The sequence below is a fragment of the Zeugodacus cucurbitae genome, chromosome 2 (genome assembly GCF_028554725.1).
Source record: "Zeugodacus cucurbitae isolate PBARC_wt_2022May chromosome 2, idZeuCucr1.2, whole genome shotgun sequence".
Lineage (NCBI taxonomy): Eukaryota > Metazoa > Arthropoda > Insecta > Diptera > Tephritidae > Zeugodacus > Zeugodacus cucurbitae.
In genome coordinates, this window is record NC_071667.1 from 80,082,124 (window position 1) to 80,106,198 (window position 24,075).

General features: G+C 35.7%; 6 protein-coding genes across 10 annotated transcripts in view; 3 read left to right on the forward strand and 3 right to left on the reverse strand.

Moving 5' to 3' along the window:
• The window catches only part of LOC105220698 (cation-independent mannose-6-phosphate receptor), a 114,314-nt gene extending 96,990 nt beyond the window's left edge, over positions 1 to 17,324 (reverse strand). For 2 of the 4 annotated variants that reach the window (XM_011197146.3, XM_054229817.1), the window contains exons 1-8: positions 16,850 to 17,324; positions 13,005 to 13,215; positions 12,790 to 12,944; positions 12,563 to 12,714; positions 12,373 to 12,504; positions 11,551 to 11,692; positions 11,372 to 11,487; positions 11,006 to 11,115 (exon numbers count right to left, since the gene is read on the reverse strand). In XM_011197146.3, coding sequence (XP_011195448.2) covers positions 11,006 to 11,115; positions 11,372 to 11,487; positions 11,551 to 11,692; positions 12,373 to 12,504; positions 12,563 to 12,714; positions 12,790 to 12,944; positions 13,005 to 13,215; positions 16,850 to 16,930 — 1,099 coding nt within the window. In that variant the 5' untranslated portion in view covers positions 16,931 to 17,324. Of the gene's footprint in view, positions 1 to 11,005; positions 11,116 to 11,371; positions 11,488 to 11,550; positions 11,693 to 12,372; positions 12,505 to 12,562; positions 12,715 to 12,789; positions 12,945 to 13,004; positions 13,216 to 13,280; positions 13,549 to 16,849 lie in introns of those variants that run through there. The other 2 variants (XM_054229831.1, XM_054229823.1) reach the window with 2 other exon arrangements.
• Positions 687 to 4,177, forward strand: LOC128921656 (protein toll-like). The gene has a single exon (XM_054229813.1). It carries the CDS (start codon positions 1,048 to 1,050, stop codon positions 4,105 to 4,107), a length of 3,060 nt encoding a protein of 1,019 aa, XP_054085788.1. The 5' UTR covers positions 687 to 1,047; the 3' UTR covers positions 4,108 to 4,177.
• On the reverse strand, positions 13,474 to 15,340 carry LOC105220697 (ATP-dependent RNA helicase me31b). The gene has a single exon (XM_011197145.3). The coding sequence runs from the start codon at positions 15,012 to 15,014 to the stop codon at positions 13,641 to 13,643; it is 1,374 nt and encodes a 457-aa protein (XP_011195447.1). The 5' UTR covers positions 15,015 to 15,340; the 3' UTR covers positions 13,474 to 13,640.
• A 141-nt stretch (positions 17,325 to 17,465) lies between the features above and the next one.
• On the forward strand, positions 17,466 to 19,174 carry LOC105220693 (integrator complex subunit 12). The gene has a single exon (XM_011197141.3). The coding sequence runs from the start codon at positions 17,777 to 17,779 to the stop codon at positions 18,779 to 18,781; it is 1,005 nt and encodes a 334-aa protein (XP_011195443.2). The 5' UTR covers positions 17,466 to 17,776; the 3' UTR covers positions 18,782 to 19,174.
• Positions 18,946 to 21,613, reverse strand: LOC105220694 (nucleosomal histone kinase 1). 2 transcript variants are annotated; one of them, XM_011197143.3, is made up of 3 exons: positions 21,171 to 21,613; positions 20,443 to 21,109; positions 18,946 to 20,385 (listed from the first exon to the last, which is right to left on the reverse strand). In XM_011197143.3, exons 1-3 carry the CDS (start codon positions 21,405 to 21,407, stop codon positions 19,187 to 19,189), a joined length of 2,103 nt encoding a protein of 700 aa, XP_011195445.2. In that variant the 5' UTR covers positions 21,408 to 21,613; the 3' UTR covers positions 18,946 to 19,186. The 2 variants fall into 2 exon arrangements, with proteins under 2 accessions (XP_011195445.2, XP_054085824.1); XM_054229849.1 differs by having other exon boundaries at positions 21,175 to 21,315.
• A 422-nt stretch (positions 21,614 to 22,035) lies between these two features.
• Positions 22,036 to 23,931, forward strand: LOC105220692 (histone H2A.v). Its single transcript, XM_011197140.3, has 5 exons — positions 22,036 to 22,228; positions 22,571 to 22,648; positions 22,825 to 22,938; positions 23,428 to 23,598; positions 23,668 to 23,931. Exons 1-5 carry the CDS (start codon positions 22,226 to 22,228, stop codon positions 23,725 to 23,727), a joined length of 426 nt encoding a protein of 141 aa, XP_011195442.1. The 5' UTR covers positions 22,036 to 22,225; the 3' UTR covers positions 23,728 to 23,931.
• The last annotated feature ends 144 nt before the right edge of the window (positions 23,932 to 24,075 follow it).

Genomic DNA, 24,075 nt, shown 5'->3' on the forward strand with positions numbered 1-24,075 from the left:
AACTGAGTCGATTTAGACATGTCCGTCTGTCTGTATATATACGAACTAGTCCTTCAGTTTTTAAGATATCGTTTTGAAATTTTGCAGATGTTATTTTCTCTTCAAGAAGCTGCTCATTTGTCGGAACTGCCGATATCGGACCACTATATCATATAGCTGCCATACAAACTGAACGATCGAAATCAAAGGCTTGTATGGAAAACTTCCGCATTTTACTACATATCTTCACGAAATTTGGTGTGAGTTATTGTTCATAGAAATAATTTAATCTCCAAAAAAATTGTTCAGATCGATTCACTATAGCATATAGCTGCCATACAAACTGAACGATCGGAATCAAGGGCTTGTATGGAAAATTTTCGCATTTGACGTGGTATCTTCATGAAATTTGACATGGATTACTGCTTAAGGTAATAATATAATCTCCGAAGAAATTGTACAGATCGGTTAACTATATAACCTTAATGTTTCTAGCAAACAACCCGGCTAAAAAGAATTAGTAAAATGTTTTCTTTTTTTACTTACTTTTTCTTACGTCTTTACATTTGCTTACATTTACTAAAAGAAGGTTTCCGAATCACTGTAAACTCAAAAACATAACATTTCCAAATAAAAATTATTTTGTTTTTGTGTATTTTGATTATTATTGTGCAGAACATATGGTGAACAAAACGCGGAAGCTAAAAACAGATTAAAAGACAAGTATTTACTTTAACTTCGAGTTTGTGTAACTACGTAATGAGAGTTCCTGGAAAATCCTTAAAAGGTGGGAAATTGCAAAACACACATTTTCAGGTAAAAATATTTCGAACGCAGGTAAAGAAAGGATTTGCGCACGCGAAAATTTCCCCTTCATTAAGGCAAACGTATCTACAGAGCATAAGTGCGAAACACCTTTTTACCTGCATAGCTCTGAAGTCGAAAAAAACGTATAAAAAGGGAGAGTAAAATATATTGAAACCAGTTACAAAACTTTTTGCATCGATAGCACTACTATCTCCGCAGAGACTTACGAACTTTTTGAAAAACCTCAAAAAATCAAACATCATGAATTATTTTAAAATATTACGCTGTTTTCACATAAGACTGCTACTGCTGCTTATGTTTGCTACGAATCTACCGCTGATTACCGCAGTTTTCACGCCGGAGAACTGCAAAACGCTTAGCGCCAACACTAACTGTCAGTGTATAACGGAACTTGCGCATTTCGAGATCGAATGCGTATCAACGAAAACGAGCGGCAAATTTAGTCTACGCATCGGACCCGGCAAGAATGTTAAGATCGAGTGTGAGGACATAACAGCTGAAGACTACGAGATCTTACCGACGTTGAAAATTGGTTACACCAAAATCGTACAAATCCAACACTGCCCACTGCCTGATAATGAAGAGCCCATAGCTAAACTGCTAAACCAACTGGGCGTCGAAAGAGTCAATTATTTCGCCTATGCAATTGACGAGAATAGCGGCAATATTACACAACAACATTTAAGTGGTCTAGAGAAATTACAGCATTTGAGGCTGAGCGCGAAAGCACAAAAATATTTGCCGGACAATCTATTCGAACATCTAAAGAATCTCGTATGGCTGGATCTGCGCTCAAACAATTTGACGCTGAGCGACCGCTTGCTGGAACCATTACCGAATTTGACATATCTGGATTTGGGACATAACTTTTTGGAACGCCTACCCGAAGGTGTATTTAAGAAACAACAAAAATTGCAACATTTAAATTTGTGGAGTAATCGTCTACGTACACTGAACAAGCAAACGTTCAGTGGTGCCGAGGAGCTGGTGCTTTTGGATCTCAGTTCGAATGAAATAGAATGTTTCGAACATGACGTGTTCGCGCTACTCGGCAGTTTGAGAAGTCTGGATCTAAATATGAATAGAATACGTGAACTACCTAGTGGACTATTTGCTAAGAACAAGTATCTTACGGAATTCAGGCTCGTTAACAACAAAGTACAGCTGAAAACTTTGCCGCCCGCACTATTTACAAATTTAACCTTCCTAGAGGAAGTGCGTTTGATATGTGGCTTGGAGCAGGTACCGGCAGATTTGTTCGCCAGCTCCACTAAACTGACAAACCTCACAATGAGAAACAATATGCTTAGAACGTTACCGGAGAACTTTTTCAAATCTCAACACAATCTCTACGATCTGGATTTGTCACATAATCGTTTGGAAACCTTACCGGATACGCTGTTTCAATTTACAACAAATCTAATCGAACTCAAGCTGTCACACAATCAACTCGTCGAAATATCAAGTGAGCTATTTAAACCTTTAGCGCAACTGGAGCTGCTGCATCTTGAGAACAACAACTTGGTTAGCATCAGTTTTAATGCTTTCTGCGATACGGCCAACCTGAAATACCTAAATCTGGCAAATAACCAAATCGACTTGGTCGACACGCTGGAAGCCACATCGCTGGATTCTTTGGACGACGAAATCACAATTGGTACCACCTCACCTTTCCGTTTCCTGTTTAAACTGCGCGAACTCAACTTGCGTAATAACTCTATAATGTACCTGCATAAGGATTGGCGAACACAACTGCTCGAACTGCGCAAACTCGATCTCAGTTACAACAACATACACGTGTTCTCGGATCACGATCTGCGTTTCCTGAGCAAACATGTGACACATGTTAACCTGACACACAATCTCATTGAGGAAATCAATTTCAATAGCATCACAAGCTTGGACCTGCACACAGACCCGCGCACAATACTTTTCGACCTCAATGACAACCCGTTACATTGCGACTGTGTGCTCTTGCACTTTCTACAATTCGTATTCGGCGAGTTCAGCGAAAAACTTGGCAACAAAGTCGAAATCTTAACAAACAATTTGAGATGCGAAGGACCACCAGCATTGAGAGAGAAGGAAATAATCGATCTTAGCTCCATGGAGCTTGTATGTCCACTGGATGATCAGTACTCACAAGAGAAGCTGTGTCCAAACGGTTGTGAGTGCTTGGTGCGTCCAGTTGATTTGATGCTCATCATCAACTGTTCCCACAGCGAACTCACAGAAATGCCAACGCTGCCGAGCGTGCCTATACTCAAGGGCATCGAACTGATTGTGTCGCATAACAGACTGGAGAGCCTGCCGCTCAACACTACACCCGGTTACTCCGATGTTGTGGCACTACATGCCGCCGGCAATCAGCTGCGCCAGCTCAACTTGAACAATCTACCGAAGAATTTGGAGTTTTTGGATGTGCGACAGAATCTGCTGCAAAACTTGAACGCCAGTGTCTTGAATTTTCTCAATAGCAGCAACAATTTGCAAGCTCTCTTCCTTACAAACAATCCATGGACTTGTGATTGTGCGGCAAAACCATTATTGGAGTTCACACAAAGTGCGGCAATACGACGCAAGCTCGCCGAACACGACATGCAACACTTGAACTGCTTAGTGAAATCGGGCAATTCGACCATCAGCCTGAGATTCCGCGATGTTAGCAGGAGCCAAATATGCCCAGTCAAGCGAACTCTGTATATCATCATCGGCTTGACAATCGCGCTCGCTGTACTAAAGATCGGCATCTTCACATTCATTTATCGCAGATATCGCCACCGTTTCGGCAGATGTCTCAACGCCAACATGGAGGATGACAATAAATGTTACGACGCCTTCGTCTCTTATGCGCCGCTGGATGAACACTTCATCATTGAACACTTGAAACCCGAACTGGAGAATGGTCCCATACAATATCGGCTGTGTTTACCCAAACGTGACTGGATCGTCGGCGATTGTTTCACACAACACACGGTGTGCTCGGTAAACGAGTCACAGCGCACCATAGTGGTGTTGTCGCAGAATTTCATAAAGACCGTGTGGTCTGACATGGAATTCCGCATGGCGCACCAAACTGCACTAGCTGCGGTACAAAAACATTTGATAATCATAATGTATGGCGACATTGAAGAAGTGGAAAACTTGGATAGCGAACTGCAAACGATTCTGAAGGCGAACACGCACCTCAGATGGGGAGATCCTAGCTTCTGGAGTAAACTGCGCGCCGCTTTGCCGCAAGACACTTGCATCGAGCGCTTGGAAAAGGAGATGTCCAAACTGGAGATGTGCGTGGTTTAGAGGGAATATGAAATAGCAGTTGGTTTCCCTTTGTATATATTAAATATACAGCTAAAGCTGTAGCCGTAGAATAGGCATACAAAAATTTGATGTAAATTTTCTTTTAGTTTAGTTTTTCTAATTTATACGTAATTAATTTATAAAAAAAATTAAAAAAAAAAAATAATAAAAAATAAAAAAAAATTGTGCCATATTCTCGGCAAAAAAAAATATTTCTTTTTTTATTTATCTAGATTTAGTGATGGTAGCAAAAAAGTTATCGTTTATCGATAATTATCTCGAGTAAGGAAGGGTGTCACCGAACATTTTATACTCTCGCAATTTATTAATTTAATTTTATTAAGATAACAAACAATTTGACTCACATATTCGGCATATATGTATATTTCATCCATTGCAAGTTTGAAAACCCTAATATTAGGGATATAGGAGATAGATGAAGTTATGACCCGATTTCACTCATTTTTGGCACGGAGACATTATTAGAAGAAACATATTCCCTTAAAATTTGTTCAAAATATCTGAGAGACTTAACTATAATTTCGGTAAAAAATTTGTTAGAAGTACTGAGGTCCTCATATTCGATATATAGGGTCTTGAAAACTTATGGACCGATTTCGACGATTTTTAGAAGGGTGATGGCACTCTTTAAATACAGTATTTTTGCAAAGTTCTGTGCCGATATCTTCACTAGTACTAACTTTATATATTCTGGTATATGGGAAGTAGGCGTGGCTGTGAACCGATTTAGACAATTTTCACAACATATCATTGGGATGGTAGGAAGATATTATGAACCAAATTTCATTGAAATTGGTCCAGTAGTTTCGGAGATATGGTTTTTGACCCAGAAGTGGGCGGAACCACGCCCATTTAATATTTTGTATACCATTTTGAGTGCAACTCTTCTGCACCTTCTTTATAATAAAATTTAAGGTTTCTGTTGGTTTTCTTTACTGAATTAAAGCATTTTCAGTAGTTTTCAACATAACCTTTGTATGGGAGGTGGGCGAGGTTATAATCCGATTTCCTCCATTTTTGGACTGTATAAGGTAGTACGTAAAAGAAACGACTCTGGAAAGTTTCCTTGATATAGCTTTAGTAGTTTTGATATGTACAAAAATTTAGTAGGAGGCGGGGCCACGCCCACTTCCTCAAAAAAATTCCATCCACATATGCTCCTTCATAGAGCAATTCTTCATACCAAATTTTATTTCCATAGCTTTATTTATAGCTTAGTTATGGCACCTAATGCGTTTTCGGTTTTCGACATTTTGCACGGACGGACGGAGAGACAGACATCCGTATTTGACCTTTACTCGTCACCCTGATCATTGTGATATATATAACCCTATATCTAAATCGTTTAGTTTTAAGACTTACAACCAACCGTTATGTGGACAAAACTATAATACTCTCGTAGCAACTTTGTTGTGAGAGCATAATAAAGACCTCTGAACATCGATAGTTCAAAAAGTAATCATAACGGTTAATTCCGAAGAAGTCTTACTTAATTGATAAGGAGATCGTTGAGAAAGATAAGAATTTTATTCTCATAACCTAATTTTTCAAAAAAAAAAACTACATTTTCCATCCAGTGAAAATCTCAACTTCATGGTTTATTCCCGAAAACAAAGAAACCAACGAAATGAAAATTCAGAATCAATTACAAATGGATGCAAATTCCATTGAAACTGCAATTTCGCTTGGAAGTGGTTTGGCCTGGAAGAAAACTACAAGTACACAAGCGCACAATTACAACACAGACAAGCAACGAACATGCAATAAAAAGTACATTTTTTTTATGTGCTGATAAAGCGAGCGTCAAGCAAGTCAGTCGAATCAATCGCAAGTAACGAACGAGGCCAATTGACAAATGCGATTGATTGCATGGAAATTGGCAAACTATTGGTTGCTCATACGCCTCGGTGGCGGCACCACCAGCGACATGTGGCAATGTCAAGCAGCATAACGAGCGGGGGGAAATGAATTGAAAATGAAAATGGGGTAAACATGTGTATGTAGTGGATGCAGTGGGTTATAAAAACAATCGAATGGAATTGCTGGCTTTTACCTGCACTGAAGAATTTTACGAATTTAGCTCAATTCTTTCATATCATTTTACTAGCTTTAAATTTGAGCTCTGTTTATTATTTATGCTGAAGTGACTGAAATTAATTGAAAGATTTTCGAAGGTTCGCCATTTATTCTTCGCCATTTCGGGAAATCCCGTTAGTTAAATGTAATCTAGTGTATAGAAAATATAAATTGAGTATGTAAATGCAACGCATCTTCACATATTTATATATTTACTTTGAATCATACCCAATTGCAATTGACGAGATTTATGTGTTGACAAGCAACAAAATGGTAATAAATTCTGCTGTCGCTCCACAGATGCGCACAGACTCATAAATATGCTCGCGCATACATAAGCACATATAATTATTTTTATACATACATACACTTATGTAAATTAGGGTGTGACTAAAGGTAAAAAAATATGCTTTCATATAATAAATGAGAAATAACTTGAGAGCACAAGGGCTTAAGCAGACTAGGATCACAGGGAGTATCAGGGATGGAACAAATTAATATGTAGCCTGTGCCAACCGATAGTCAACCTCACCTACGCGAGGTGTCTCCTATTTTCTTAGCAAACGAGGCTCTGGCGACAGAGTAAACGCGATATAACCTTATCATCTGCATCGAGTAAATGCGGTTCTAAATCCAGTCGACACATCAACACCAGAATCGGAAAGATAGACTGATAACCCATCTTATCGACGATTTCACAATAAAGAAGCCTCAGATAAAACAAACACCCAGCAAGATAACAACCTTTAGCATGAAAAATAGAACCAGATTCGAAACAAGGAATATTCGCAAAATTAATACATCACGACTAGCCCCAGTAATATAACTATGGATCAACTGAAATTTAAAAATTTTAGCGAGTCTTAAATATACACTTCATTTGATAGATTTTCGAAACAATTGAAAGTGAATTGAGAATAATAGTCAGAAATTCCTTTGAAACCAGGTCCGAAATTTTTAAAGTTACTTCAAAAGAGTCCCCCTACATGACAGGACGGTAGAGGGAAATTTGTATTATGACGATCGATTCTAAGTCTAGTCTTACTAACTCCGCTAGTGGCCCTAAAATTCTTTAGCGTACTCCTTACGGACTTGCTGTCTACACCTGCCTACCACAATTTTTGTCTAACGTCCAAAAAATCCATGGAACCCGATCGAAGCGGGGCTAGTTGTCCAGTGATTTAACCAAATAACGGAGTAGAGCTTCTAGAATAAAAAAGAGATTCTTAAATCCATCTACTCAAGTATAAAATTCGTTTCGCATCACTAAGCGAAACATTTTTGTTACTGCAACTTGATTTTGGGTAAATATATTTTTTTTAATTTAATTTTTTTCCAGAATAATAAGCACCACCCTAATGAAATTACAAACACAAAGCATCGATACATGTATGTAATAATGATGGTATTCATCTATGCTTATTGCATTTATCTCCCATCAAACGCGTACAAAATGCGAATTTGTTGAAACGTGTCCTGAATTAACAATTAGCGCCGAGCAGCGATGAGCAGTAACAAAAAACAATAAAAGAAACTACAACAACAACAATAACCAGAAGCACCGACAAAGTCAACATTTACAACAGTACGTAGACAGCAGACAGCGTAAATATCGTGTCGTTGTTGTAACGGTATATTAAACACAAACAATTGGCGATGAATGCCACCGACGAAAAGTTGTATATTACCGAGCCGACAACAAATAAAATAGCAACAATTTGCAACTCAAAATGTGAATATAAAATAAAAAACGTTTGGCTGTCTATTTGTGGAGGCGCTGTTGTTGCAACAATGCTTAAATAGTGCGGAAAATAGATGTGTTATGCAACAAAAAACAACAACAAAAGTAAACACACTAGTATAAATAATAGCACAACTGTCCCACCGCCAAACTCGTTTAAAGACAAAACAATCGACGGCAAGCGAAAAACATCCCACTCGCTATCGAAAATGACCGCCATCAGCCAGCGGACCGGAGACAACCAGCTGCTCAAATGATCCATATTCTAACTTGTGGCTAACTATTTTGTTCGCCAATAACTGTGCAAGCCTGCGGCGTCACGGGGACAGCAACAATGTATCAGCAACGGAAATGCGCTGTCCAGTCGGACAATACTCAATGGTCGAAATTATGTGCAATGGCGGGTGCGTGCAAACGATTCAGAGGGACTAAAACAGGAGAGTTTGTTTGTTAACCAAAAAAAAATTAATTTTATTAGAGATACATATATATGGTATATAACATAGATTTGGGGTCGAAATATTATACCCTTGATTTTAAAAATCTAAATCTATAACTTATGGATTTAAAAATATATCTGTATAACACTTCACGGGTTTAGTGTTATCTAAATTAGAGAAAAATTAATTAAATTGTCTTGATCAATAACCGAGCTTAGTTCGAATAACAATGGGTGCATATCATCAAATAATAAGCAATCTACCGTTCAAGGTTACCATACCTAAAACGCATTATAGGTAAGCAGCGACATTATCTTCATCTATTGCAATAAAAATACTCGAAATTGTGCATTTCAGCTGAATTTACGAATAAATAGCAATGTCCGATTGGTCTTTAGCGTTAGATTGCCGAGAGGACTGCCCTTGACAGGGTAATATGCGCGTCAATTCTGGTACCACAGTACCGGCTGTCTTATGCTTTCACAGAAAGCAGCCGTGTAGTCACTTGCTTTAAGCCGAGTCGTCTCCCGGAGCTATCAAGAACATGAGTTGCCTCGCTTAACTAGAGTAACCCTCACGCAACTTCGTTTTGGATACTGTAGTAGATTAAACTTTTACTTATTCAGACTCAACTCTTTGCATTAATCCAATCTAGCACCCTTTCGCTTTGGACCGATCCCGTCGAAACAGCTCGTTTCTTGGGCCTAAGCCATAAGATTCAAGGCTTCGATGACAACTGATTACTATTTATCAGTTCAAGTTGCAATACAACAACAACAAGCAATTAGTCTTCGTGAATTCGCAATAACTGTTCTATATTCCAACAATTAAAAATCAGTTCGGGTACCTTTGGAATCACACACGCAATTTAGTTATTGAATTTGAATTTTCGCTAACATAAACCCACAAAATGACAAAGTTGTGTTCTATTACCAGTTATTAAAACTAGAAAAGCTTCTCATACGCGAGCAAATATCGTTAATGAATTGGCATTTGTAGGCCGTAACTAACCCAAACTACAATCTAAAATTACTCGAAATGTGCAACGCTCATAAAAATATATGTACATATATGTACATGCATCTGTTTGTATATATACATACATATGTATAAGGCCCAGTTTTGAAGATTATATATATGTAGGTACATATGTTTGTGAAGTGTTATGATTTGTGTCGCCTTTTGCACTCAACTAAAATGCCATAAAAATCGGTAATTTCATTATTTTTAATATCAACATTCAGAATATGAACGTCATATATAGTTCATATACATATATACTTCTATGTATGTATGTATGTATATACAAACACCCATACAAAAATAAATGTATGTGCATGAATTTCTTACATTTTTTTGGCAACTACCCGAAAGATTGCAAATTTTAAAGTGCGCCTGTGTAAGCTCATTTTTTTACTTCAGTGAATTGAAGTGGTCATCGAAATGATATTGATGACCGGAAAGTGGACAGAAAGGCGATTATGGGGGCTTATCAAAATGCCCATTCAATGGCAGTAGCTAGTAGAATTGAATGTAAATACGTGCAAAATACCGTAATATATGTAAATAAACACAAAGTGAATACTGAACTGAATTCGAACTAGTCCGTAAATAAATTCCTTTGAAGTGCATTCCAGTTCAATTCTCTCAAAATACGGTTTGAATATATTTATGATGAATTTATGACTAAACATGTTCCTTTATTTATTACTTTATTTCGAGAGCATTCAATCACATTTATTTAAATTGAAAAAAATAGTCGGACTAGTTGGATATACAATTTATACTATTTGTGGTGTAGTTGATAACTAGTTCATTTCACTACATGACCCATCAGAATGCATCTGCGATACACACGATAACGGAGCAAAGCTGTTAGAATTTCTTTATTGTAGATACTCGTATTTGAAAATGTATAATGTATGTATGCACTTGAGTCGCAAGAGGGGGCAAATTTTCGTTTCAAGGGTGGTTTGATTTTCTTTCATCCAACGATTGTGTATAACAAAATTGAGCAGAGGAGAAGAACACCATTTTATACATGGTATATGTATGTATGTATGTATGTTTGTTTAAATCTTTTTAGAAATATCTATATGTACGTATGTATACAGGTATGTGTTTATCTGTGGCAGATACAGATTACAGAATAATACATACATATTTCACCGTATTGTCGGTAGAAAACCGAAACGGAATCGGATTTTTAACCGACGAAGAATTGCTCGATAGCATTCCTCAAAACTATTTGTATAATATTTCCGGCTATACAAAATCCAGATAAAATGGTTCCAGCTCCAAATAATTACAATTGAAAGATTCCAGAATGAAGCGCCGTTATTCAAGAGATATTTGTAGTACCATATTGAAGACGCCTCAATTTTATGACTTAGGAAAGAATTTACTTTTTTACAATAAATAGTACGTCTACATTATATGAAAGACAGTTTAATATAACCAATGGGATCAAGACCTCTACATTTATTTTCGGTTAATATTTGTTATTTCAGCAAATATTGAAATCTAAAAAAAACTGAAATAAACTTTATAACTTGATAAAGTAAATATTCAGCAACATCCTTACTATGTATAGAATGTTTAGAAGTAAGTAAGTACTCACCCTCATCTGACAAGCACGGCTGACCAGCATTCGAACAAATGCCGAACGTATAATTTTTTGAAGCCATCGACAATTCATATGTCTTACCCTGGAGGGCTCGCATATCCAAACTAAGAAAATAAAATAAATACAAATTACAGTTATTTTTTAAAATAAATATTGTAAAATCTGAATACAGCGATTTCCAGATCAGTCATGTTCTAAATTGCATTCTCAATATTACTAAAAAAAGTACTTGCTGAAGCTTAAAAAGCCGTTCATTTAAAAAAAATCAAGCATATATATTTAAATGATTGAAATTTAAAACATTCCTTGTTATTCCTGTAAAGATACACCATACTTGCATTTTAACGCAAAATGACTTACACTTCATTTCCATGCGTTATCGTAGTGCAAGGTGGATTGTCATTACAGGCCAAAGTAGTGGTAAAAGAAAATTCATAAACATTCTCTTTGGCGCCCATAAAAGACAACTGTGGACTCTGTAAATGAACGAAACAATGTAATACATAGACCACATACAGAAATTTACTTTGTCAATTTACCTTTATCTCATTATCACATATGAATAATATAGTTGAGGAGTAATTATGCGTTCCATTATAAGGTGTTGTTGAAGGAAGTCGCATTAATAGACGTCCGTTTTCTAATACAGGATTAGGTTGTACGGTGCCATAGTCGAAAAACCTAAAATAAGAGGCAGCACGTATATAAAAGACTTATTGCATACACATTTTATAGAAATACATATATATGTATTTATTATGTTCGCAATCTATTACAGTTAAACTTCACTAACTCGAATCGCCATAATCCACAAAAAAAAATTTAGATTAAGAAAGAGTTATAGAAGGTAATTTTTTGAATTTTACTTCTATTGCCACTTCAAGAGTTCGAGTTATGGAGAACTTCGAGTTATAGTAGTTCGAGTTATGGAAGTTCAACTGTATTTCCACTACAAATCTATTTTATTGTTGTATATCTGTAACGAATCCTCATTTTTATGCATCCAAAAATGTCATCTGACAGCATTTGTTAACATTATTGAGAAAATGCTTTGGTTTTTGTCTATAAAACCACAAGCGTTTCTAATCATCCTATTACAGTATTGAAATTATTTTCTCTCAAATATACCTTTACTCCAAAAATTAACTCTTTGTAAATCATTAATAAATACTATAAAGCAATTCTAGATGTTACAGCTCCAATTGTACAGCTATAAAAATGCCACTCTATCTATCTGGTTTCAATATCCATGTCACTTAAAATATGTATCCATATATTAAAAACTTTACACATAAAAGTGACGCCATTCTAATAAAATTTAAAAAATTCTTGGTATCCAAATTAATTGAATGTTAACCAACCGTTGTTTGTAATCAGGGGAATTCAACTTGACCAAACAGACACTACTGCCTTTGGGACACATTGCATTCTCTCCATACAGCACCGGTTTACAAATGTTTACCACAAATACACTCCCATTCCGATCGCTTGTTCTGTAAGAAGAAATCGTTGAGAAACAAAAATTCAAAAATATAAACTTGTAATTGTAACCTATAGTTGAAGTCACTCAACGAGAGCAAGTCATAGTTGTGGCCATTTACCGAGTCCTGCACACTGCAAGCATTGGATTTAACCGTTTCAGGTTCAGACAAACAGGCATATGGTGTCTCTAGTGATATATAGAAATTACACACATCCGTAGCCTACAAATAATAAGGAAATTGTGTAAAATATTAGTATGTATATTTATAAATATATTAATTTGCATGGCAGCTCACATAACGTGTCACTTTTGATTGTTCGGCATCCAAAGTGTAGTCACAGCCAACGGACACATATAACTTGAACTCGCCATCGCCGCTGGGACACTTGGCGCCATTACTAAATTCAAAATACATTCTGCCATTGTGATAATTCAATTGATGTTGCGTACCTAGAATGCGAACATAGAATTTATCAACTGATTTTATACCATGAAAAGTAGCAACCTTACCAAGCACAAACTCTTCATTGCCTCGCTTAAGACAAGCAGAGACATCTTTTACACCATTACATGCACGGCTTATGCTACCACAAAGATTGTACTCGAAAGTGTCATTCTTATCGCCTTTCACATGCTTCGCCATGTCCGAATGCAAAGCTTTGAAGTTGAATTTCTCGCCATAAATAGGCTCTGTTAGCTCACATTCATTAGTGGAAAAGATCTGAAACGGCATATTTAACATTTTATTTAGTCTTACATTTATTTTGAAATATATTTTTGGATAACCTTTGCGTTTGTCAGCTGAAAAGCGAGCCATCCTCTGTTGTGTACTTACTTTTTTGCATATGCGTTATGCTAAAAGAAAATCAGTTAACTAGACTATTAAAAAAAATCCTACCTTTAACTATATTTAAACCTTTTAAACAATTTAAACCACTTAACCCACTGCCATTTCATGTACCAAAATCAAACAAATGTATTTTTGTTTTCGTTTTTTTGCGCAGAACTAACGTTCTTTATTTAAAAAAACAGTTTTTTGCCAAACTTCATTACATTTCATTTCATTTATTTGACAAACTCTATAATTGTTTTGTATTTCAGTATTTAGTTTTGTTGAGTTTTAAAATAATAATTCCTCATATTCGTTCATTTGCTGATATTTCCCTCCTCGTTTACAGAATTATTAAGATCATTATTAGTTTCCGTAGATGTAGCTGCGGCATTGGCAACATACAAAGCTGGATCGATAACTTTGGGGATAGGTTTGATTTCGGTTCCAAGTTCCTTTTCAATTCGGTGCAGATCGAATCTATCTTCATAGGTTATTAAGTTAATTGCGATACCAAGGTGGCCGAAGCGTCCAGAACGACCAATTCGATGCAAATATGTTTCTGCCATTCTCGGGAAATCAAAGTTAATTACAACATTTACGGCTTGCACATCGATACCTCTAGTGAAAAGATCAGAGCATACGAGATTTCTACACAAACCTTGTCGGAAATCATGAAACACACGATTTCTATGAGCCTGGGCCATTTTAGCATGTATGTAATAACAACAATAACCGAGTTCCGTTATTTTCTTCGCCAGCAATTCGACACGTTGGGTGGAATTACAAAATATAATAGATTGATTTATTTGTAGCTTAGAAAAGAGCGTATTTAAGCAATGAACTTTTTGGCGTTCTTGAACGAATGCGTAATACTGTGTTACGCCTTTTAAAGTCAGCTCCTCCATCAAATTGATTTCATATGGTTCCCTCAAATGTTTCTCCATGAAATTTTTTACGCTTAACGGAAATGTTGCGGAGAACAATAGTATTTGAGGGTCTTTCGGCAACTTCATTATAACATGGTCCAGCATGCCTTGGAAATCAAGAGACAATAATTTATCAGCTTCATCTAAAACTAGAATTTTGCAATGTGACATATCCGCAACTTTTTTGTCCATTAAATCCAAAATACGTCCAGGAGTGGCGATAATTAACTGTACTTTTTGGTATATGCGAAGTATGTCATCTTTAAGAATCGTACCACCCGTTGTAACCATAACTCGAATGTCTAGATGTTTTGCGAGTTCAATGCATATTTGCGATGTTTGCAATGCTAGCTCTCTTGTTGGTACTATCACCAGGGCTTGTATATAATCTTTTCTTGGGTCTATCTGCTCCAAAACGGGAATGCAATACGCTCCGGTTTTACCAGTACCGTTCTTTGCTCTAGCTAACACATCTTTACCGCTTAAAGCTATTGGTATTGCGGCCTCCTGAATCGGTGATGGACGTTCCCAGCCCTTTTCAAAAATACCCATTAAGAGTTCTCTTTTCAAACAAAATTCTTCAAATTCGTTTCCACGAGTATCGGTAACATCACTCGTCTTAAACCGGTTGTCTTTTGGCGGAATCTTAAGCTTTGATTTCCATCCCATGTCATCTTGCGGATTCTTGACCATTTGAAGCGCTTTCATCGCACTCTTTGACCCCAAACTTGCATGCATATTCGTCGTATTTTCTGTAATCATTTTTCCTCAAATTTGATGTAAAACTCTTTTTTTTCCGACAACGGTAAATGGTAACTGTTATAAAATATTACTTGATTCCAGATTTTCACCAAAGCCTTCAGAGAACAAAAACTAATACTATCCAAGCAGATAATAAAGAAATGCAAATTGTCTTGTCAAAAATGTAAAACGCATGCAGACAAACAATGTTGCCAGATGGAACGCGAAAATAATTCTCAATCCTTTGGAAAAGCGCAGTTATAACCAATTACAGTTAGCAAAAAAGACGATGACTATTAAATTTTCGCATTGTTGTATTTATGTGCAATGGAAAACACCGAAATCCGCTAAAGATGCCATATTTGTATTAATTAGGTTAACAAATTTTCAACAAGACAACGCCATTTTGAATCAAAACAAGAAGAAACGTCACAAGAAACGAAGAAAAAACATGAAATGGAGGAAATTTACAATCTGGTAAAAGAATGGGGGGCAAAGGGAGAAAAGTGATTGCTTTGAATCAATACACTTTTTGTTGCTTCATTTTACCTGCCCACAGTTGCCACTCTCAAAAATGTTTCAAGTTTTTGTTTTTATTTTCTTTTTCCAGATAGCCCTATTCACAACAGCTATCTACAACCACATAAGCCAAATACGTATACCGAAATTGAATTTAATTTTATGATATATAAATCAAAAGTTACTTATTCAGCGAGCCTAATTTACGGAAGATATATTATTTTTTCATTTATTTAACATGTAAACCGTAGTAAAAAATCACAGATACATGGAATTATTTTTAAACACTATTTAATTGAAAAAATGCCAAAGTAGTCGTCATGCCTGAGATACTCTTATATAAATATATTTACCTTAGAATTAAGATGAATTCATAGTCTTCCTTATATGCTATATTCCATTTTAATTGTAAAGGATAAACAAACGAATAATAAAACATATTTTATTTAGTTAAAGAAACTTCAAATGCAAATCAAAATTTTACAGTTGTTTTCCGTATGCAAAGCCGAATATTAAACCGAATTCATTATCACCCGTATTATGACTGTTTGAGGTAAAATTTCAAACAGTTATTTAAAATAATACCAAAACTGCCTTTTTCCATAAAAAAAATAATTTTTTATAACATTATTTTAATTCTTAATTTACTCTAACAATTATTCAGAGAAAATACTTGAAGAAATAAATGTCATCTTTTGAAAAACACATCCCTGTTGTTAACATTGTTGTAACGTCAAGGAGCTGGAAAGAAATTCACACTGCCGTCCAAACATTTTGCATGAATATTATAGAATATATAAAGCTAGATTAATTTAAATTTAATTCTTTACATTTTCATAAGTCTATTTGGAGTTAGGAAGAAGGTAAAATGTTATTCACAAAAATGGTTTTTACCCTTAATATTCTCGTATGCAAGGATAATAAATGGGCACTACTCTCCAGTTTGAAGTCGTAGACAAATCAAATTTTGGGATTTACCTCAACTAAAAAGGAAATTTACTCTTGCTCTTTAGTAATTTAACAAAATATATATATAACAGCATATATCCGTAATATGAAACGAATCACGTTAACATTGAATACAGGTTCTAAGTAAAGGGTATAGAATTTATAGCAACTAGGAATACAGATTATGGTAACTGTCGCATTGCAAATGTCTTTCACGAAACAGATGGCATCTTTTCAGAACAAAGCGAAGAAGATGAATGACTAATTGAGCAAAAAATAAATTAACAAAACGATACGAAAATGAGCAAAATAGTAAACATGAACAAAAACACCTTTTGTTTTACGATAATAAAATGTTCAAAAAATTTAATCTTAAACTTGTAACTTACCAATGGGTCACTAGTTTCAGCATAAACACTGCGTAACACAATGAAAGCCGATACGCAAAATGTTATCACTCGCTTATTCATTGCGGTTTTGTTTATGATAAATGAACCTGTTTTTGCTAAGATTATGAAATTCACAATATAATTTGCACCAACGTCATAAGTATTTAGGCACGTTTTTAACTTGGAAATGGCACTGTTACTGTGTTTCTTTTTATTGATTCTCCTGTTGCAAATTTACTGGCGCCTCAGAGACGCGTTGCACACGCTTATGGATCTAGTGTCAATAAATTCAAGCAATTCCTTTCAACAACCGACTGTGTTTCACGATTTCGAATTTTTCAGTGAAATGAAAATAACATTGTCTTATCACAGCTAATCGAAATATACGATAAGCACTAATAAATCGTACACCTGATGATACACTTTATTTAAAGACAATTAAATTTTTTTATTTTATTTTTTGCTCCCAAAAATCAGCTGCTTCGGCATAACAAAAAAGTCCAATTGGATTTAATGAGAACTGCAATGGCATAGGGATGATAGCGTGAGTGACATACGTATTGCCGGCTACTGCACTTTTTAATGAGCGTGTTTTTCTTATGCTCATATATAGGAAAGTACAGTGAATGTCTGACGATATATATAGTATAACTATCGGTTCAAAAAGTATAATGTACTGTAATATAACACATTCTAAAAAGATAAATATTTGCAATTAATTAGAAACTGCAATTATACAAAATTAATTTCGTCAATCATAGTGACGACTGATTGAATGTTTGTTAACACGCAACCCTGAAAGTTAGACAAAACAGCTGTGGTTTGCCGCATTCATAGAAAAGTTTACGTTATTTTGTGTTTAGAATAAAGTCATATTTATTTAAATAAATTGTTTAATTTTTTAAAGTGTGTACATTTTAAAGAAGTATGACTGCCAATACCAATGAAATGGAAATGTTACGCAAAGCAATTAGATTGCTGCACTCGCCACATTCAAACTCGGCAGTTGAGCTGAGATTAATGCTGGATGAGGCTATAAAACAACGTTATGGGCCGGAGCATATGATATCGAATAATATGAGCAAAGGTCTTATGGAGTTAGAAGCTAACTTTCCAGGTCGTGCTGCAACACCGCCACCTCCGCCAGAACATCCAACGGCAATGGATCAAGACCCTGTGGATGAAGTTATTAATTTAACTGGTTCTCCTGCAAAAACTATATCCGATTCACCAGATACTATAATAGACTCTGATGATGGCGCAAACATGGGTGGTGGCATGCTAGGAGCTGGCGATGAAGATGTAAATTTAAAAGAGTTTGGAGATTTAAATTGCGCTGTTTGTGGAGAAATGGTTTTCACTGCTACAAATCGTTTAATTGAATGTTCAAATTGCGGCACACTTTACCACCAAGAATGCCACAAACCACCTATCACAGATGAAGAAGCCTCTGAAGGTCAAGAGCACAATTGGCAATGTGATAATTGTCTTAATAAGCCCTCCACTAGTAAGGCAGCCGGTGTTGTAATAGAAGAACCAATTTCGTTAATATCAAAGACGAAATCATCAGCCACATCTTCACGTTCCTCGTCAACTTCGAATTCGTCCTCACCCTTTGCTATACTACAGCAAGAAGTAAGTAGTACAACTACTTCAACTGTGCCACCAGTACAAGTGCCGTCAATGCCTACAAGTAGGCATCACCATCATAAAAGTTCCAGGTCGCATAAAGAGGAGCGGCCGTCATCTGGCAGTTCGAAGGCGATAACATCAAGCAGTAACATCAATCCGACTTTCAATGTCGTCAGTGCAAGCGAAAAGAGCACTTCACATACGTCAAAGAAATCATCTTCCCACTCCTCTTCGTCCAGTAAATCATCGTCATCGAAGTCATCAAAACACCATGACAGTAATAAGCGTAAAGCAAAGTGAGCTACTAAGCAAGTAATAAAGTAAAGTTAATAAAGTAAATCGTTGCAAAAAACGGCACACGTGGAATAAATGTGAAATTAATGAAAATTTATAAATTTTTGGAGTAGGATGCATTTAAATGAAATTCAATAGTACTACAATCTATAAATAAAACATATTGTTAGTAATTTTATATAAAACTTTATTCAGAGTACAGATCAAATATTTTTGTTTGGTATCCCTTGCCAGGAAAGCGACGTCAAACTGCATCTTATTCGAAGAAGGGAACAATTACGATTTTTTAACAAACGAGCGATGTATAAAAAATAATTACATACATATACATATAATTTATAAAGAAAGAAAGAATGTATTGTGTTTATATAAATACAAATTAAACAGTGAAAACATCAACAGAGTTCTTTTTTATGAAACCACACGCCTAGATTTTTTAACAGTAACAGCTGGGGTGCGTGGACTGTCGCACGCATCATCACTGGGCAGTTTCTGTACCTTAACACGAGTAACTGGTGTTTTTTTCTTATCCCCAGATGTCTCTTCATTTGCAAGCGTTGATTTAGAACTGCTTTTAGCGACACTATTACTATTGGTGGTGCTAGTCGCTGATGCGGCTTTCTTTTTACGTTTCACATTAACTATAACATTGGCGTCCATACTAACATCTAATTCAAAGTTAAATTCATAAGTTTTACCACTTCGTGTCACTGGCGTTGTATTGTCATTAATAACAGTATTCCCCAGTCGCTTGTTAGTAGACAATGAAATCGCTGGGCTAAAATTTATATTCGCCCTAGTGGCAACAGGAGTGGAACGTGTTGTATTCAACGTGGAAGCAATTGGCGTACTAGTACTTTTTTCGTTGCCACCTTCGTGGCGAGTGGTTTTCGACTTTTTTTCCACTGGCGAATTTGAGTAAGACGATGATCGACGCTTCCGAGAAACCTTTGGCGTCAACTTAGTGTGTGTTTTAATTTCAGGCGATCCGCGTAGAGTTGGTGTAGTAATGCGTGGAGACGAACGGTTCGTCACAGTTTTTAAATGCTTTTGTGGTTCGTTTTTAAATGGTTTCTTTTCCTCAATTATTACATCATCATCATCGTCACTGGAAAATATTTCCACGGATGTGTCCACGAGCGCTGCACGCTTTACCTGTAATTTTCCGCGGCCTTTGGAAGGTGCAGATTTGTTATTAATTTCACTTAGTGGAGTGGTTCTCGACTTCGTTTTAATTCCGGGCGATCCGCGTAGAGTTGGTGTAGTATTGCGTGGAGACGAACGTTCCCTTACAGTTTTCAATTGTTTTTGCGGTTCTTTTTTAAATGGTTTCTTTTCCTCAAATATGTCATCATCGTCGTCTTCGCTGGCAAACATCTCTACAGATGTGTCCATAGCCGCTGCACGCTTTCCCAGTAATTTTCCGCGGCCTTTGCTTGTGGAAGGTGCAGATTTGTTGTTATTATCACTTATTGTAAAACGTAAATCTCCAGTATTCGATATTTTCATTGTCTTTAGAGCATTACTGAATATTTTACGGAACTTTTCATAGTCAGGTTTTTCATTATACTCCAGTTTTGCCACATATTTCATATACTCCGCAATAGGACCTGAAAATGTGTCTTATTTTAATTTCATATGTACATTTGCTGGAATCGTTCACTTACTTGGGACATCCTTTGAATATAAAGTTTTTAAACAATGAGCAACGTCTGCCATGAATTCTTCTTTGGCCTTTTGCACCTTCACAGGCACCGTTAATATCTTGTCTTTTACCCAAGGCAATTGAACGCCTGACCATTCGATAATATTATACCCTAATATTTCGAAGTCTGCACGCATTGTAGGTACTCCATGATGTGCGTCTCGAGATGTATATTCTATGGTACCGTTATGCATCTTTTTTGGATCAGGTTTAAATTCCTTTGTCGTATAGTGTGATGCTAAGCCATAGTCAACCAGATACGCTTGACTATTACCTTCTTTGCCGTAGCCTAAGAGTATATTAGCCCCTTTTAAGTCAGCATGTACGTAACCACATGAATGTATAAACTCATACACATCGATCATTTGTAACGCCAATCTGTATATGGTCTCCTCAGGAAAACGTTTACCATTTGCTAAAAAGTGTTTTGAAATATCACTGCCATAACGTGGCATTACAATGAAACGATGTTTAATTCCATTTAACTCAGTTGATCCACTCCCAATCATATACGGCATACCAATGGTCTTAAGGCCACGGTCACGCTGAAACCGTTTAATATCTTCCAACTTTGCGTTGCGCATATAAAAATGCATTTCAACAAACAGTGGACCATTTCCATGTGGCTCCTACAAAAAACGTTATATATTATTGGATTTTCATTTAATCATAATTGTATGAAACACTTACGCACTTCACAACATAGTTATAATTCTTCTCACCAACGCGACTAGCTGAATAGATCTCTCCAAAACCACCAGTTCCAATTGAAGTTCCAATCAACCACTGCCCTTTGGATAAATCGGTGAGAATTGTGCCTTCAGCTATTTTCTCTGGCATGGCATATAATTTATTTCGCTTTGGAGCAGCTCCTTTTTTGGGAACATTTCCCTTAGCTGCAGTTTTTTCTTTAGTTACTCGAGGCATCTTTTTTGAAACCAAACTCCAAATATTCTTGTATTGTTTCAAAATGCTCAACCGAAGGCGCGAATTCTTTCAACGATTGTGTGCTTTGTCGTATGGCTACTTTGTGCCAAACCGTTGAAAACTATTCAATTCTATTTTGTTCTTGTTCTAGTTTTTTTGCGGAGCCTTTTATCAAATTCGTTAATTCCAAAGATGATGCCACGTTGATGGGTTTCAAATCAAAGAAATAAGGTTATACGGCAAATCAATAATTTGATAAAAAGGTGTTTTGCTTTATTTTATCACAATTTAATACATAACATAGATTTCAAAAAAATGCAATATTGTTTAAAATAATATATTTAATGAGCACATTCGAAGAAAATAAAACTGCAACAATCTCTTATAAGATAAATATATAGGCTTCCCTATGCAACCCGGTATTTTTGTTCATTTTATCGAAGCCATTGTTCGCGCTATAAATTATGTCTTAATATAAACATTTATATGAAAAAATACAATTAAATAAATTACATGAACTCGAAATTCAGTATCTTCAATGTTTTTTTATTATAAATATTTTATTTGTGTTCAAAATGCAACCATGCTCTTGGTGGTATTCGTTTTGCGCCACGAAGTGTTTTGCTTTGTGCGAACGCGTCATTCGTGAAAAAACTTGGTGGTGTTCGGACTTGACGTTCCTCTGCCCAAAGCAATAAGTTGTCGTGCAAGGAAAATTTATGAAAAATTACAAATCGAGTGTTATATCCATTCCAAGGGTGTTGTAAAAATTATTTGGCATTTTCGTTTTACTTGTGAATAATATTAGAATATAAAAAATGGTAAATAATGTGAATAGATAATATAATAATATTAGAATGCAATGAAATGCTGGCGTTGGCCAATAGACGTCGTAAATGTGAGTGCGCGTGCAGCAAAGTACCGTGGGACATCGTGAAATGTTGAGATTAAAAATGAAAGCAAAAATATGATATTTCATAATTTTGTATAGCAAACAAATTGAATAGATGTTATAAAAGTAAAATCTTGTCGGTCACATTCGAATTTTCTATTTAAATGTTCGTGTTTAACCTCACTTTGGCCAGCGTTTTCCGGCGATTTTGGCGCAATTTTCACTTTTGAAAACGTAAAATGATTAACATAATTCTTATATTTTATTTAAGGCTGGTGGTAAAGCAGGTAAAGATTCAGGCAAAGCTAAAGCGAAGGCAGTATCTCGATCAGCACGAGCGGGGCTTCAGGTAAGTGATGAAATAAACTACTGAGGCTGTACAGCGTACAGCCCATCAACTGTTTCGCGCCTTTTTTGTTGTCGCAACTACATAGAACAATAATATTGTGGCATACGCTCTTTAAGTGTTCCACTTCCTTATTGAATAAAAATATATATTTATATGTGTATATATTTCTGTTACAGTTCCCAGTTGGTCGCATACATCGTCATTTAAAGAGTCGCACAACATCGCATGGCCGCGTTGGTGCAACAGCTGCGGTATATTCTGCTGCAATTCTGGAATACTTGACGGCTGAAGTAAGTTACATATTTTGTGGTGGAAAATTCACCTTATAAATCGATGCGTTATCGCGCCCAATTTTCCTATGTAGCCATTGATTATGGTTTGTGCGCGCGTAGAAAAAGCAAACATTCTCAGTTGTGCATGTATTTGTGTGTGTGTGCTGTACTCTGCGCCCTGTTTGTAATGTCAACTTGGAAGTGGCGTTTTTTAGAGTTTTGTTTTGTGGCGTCATTTGCCCGCCATTTTTGTTTTTTGTTTGCCTTTTTAGTAAATATTATTGAAAGATTAAAAAGGAAACGAAAAAGAGGGAAAGGTAATTGAATGACTATGTGTGTCTGCCTAGATTTATATTTTAATAAAAATTTAATTTTCACTTTTCGCTTTGATGAAAAATTTCCATATAATTTTTTCTTTATTTTTACCAGAAAATTTTCTTATTTTGACCGTTTCTAAAACATTTTTGTGTATATCATCTAAATTCTAAATTTTTACTCCTATTTTAGGTGCTGGAATTGGCAGGAAACGCTTCAAAGGATCTTAAAGTCAAACGTATAACGCCGCGTCACTTGCAGTTGGCAATCCGTGGTGACGAAGAATTAGATAGTCTGATTAAAGCAACAATTGCAGGTGGTGGTGTCATTCCACATATTCATAAATCATTGATTGGCAAAAAGGTATGTACAAATAAACCAGCTTAATTTTGAGTTTGCAAGTTAGCTAAATAAATTATATATTCTTTACAGGAGGACAATGTTCAAGACCCACAGAGAAAAAATACTGTAATTCTTTCACAAGGGTATTAATTCTTATTTTAATAATAAACATTTCTTTTTAACAACTTATGATAATTTTCGTATTGTTATACAAGTAATATTAATTATCATATAATTTTCTTAAACGGAAAGCCTAACTTTAAATAAAATATTTTACACGCAAAATAAGAAATTGATGAAAGCATAAAATAAATAAATAAAATGTAAAATTGTCGAAATTTAGAGAAGACCAAATACATAGTTTAATCAATAACAAAAACTAGAAAACGAATTTTATGGCATGCAGAATGAATTAGCGTTGACCACTGAACGGCAGTTGTGCTGTGGGCATCTGACCTGAATAATATGCTTGTGTTCCTGTTGAACATGTGGATTTAT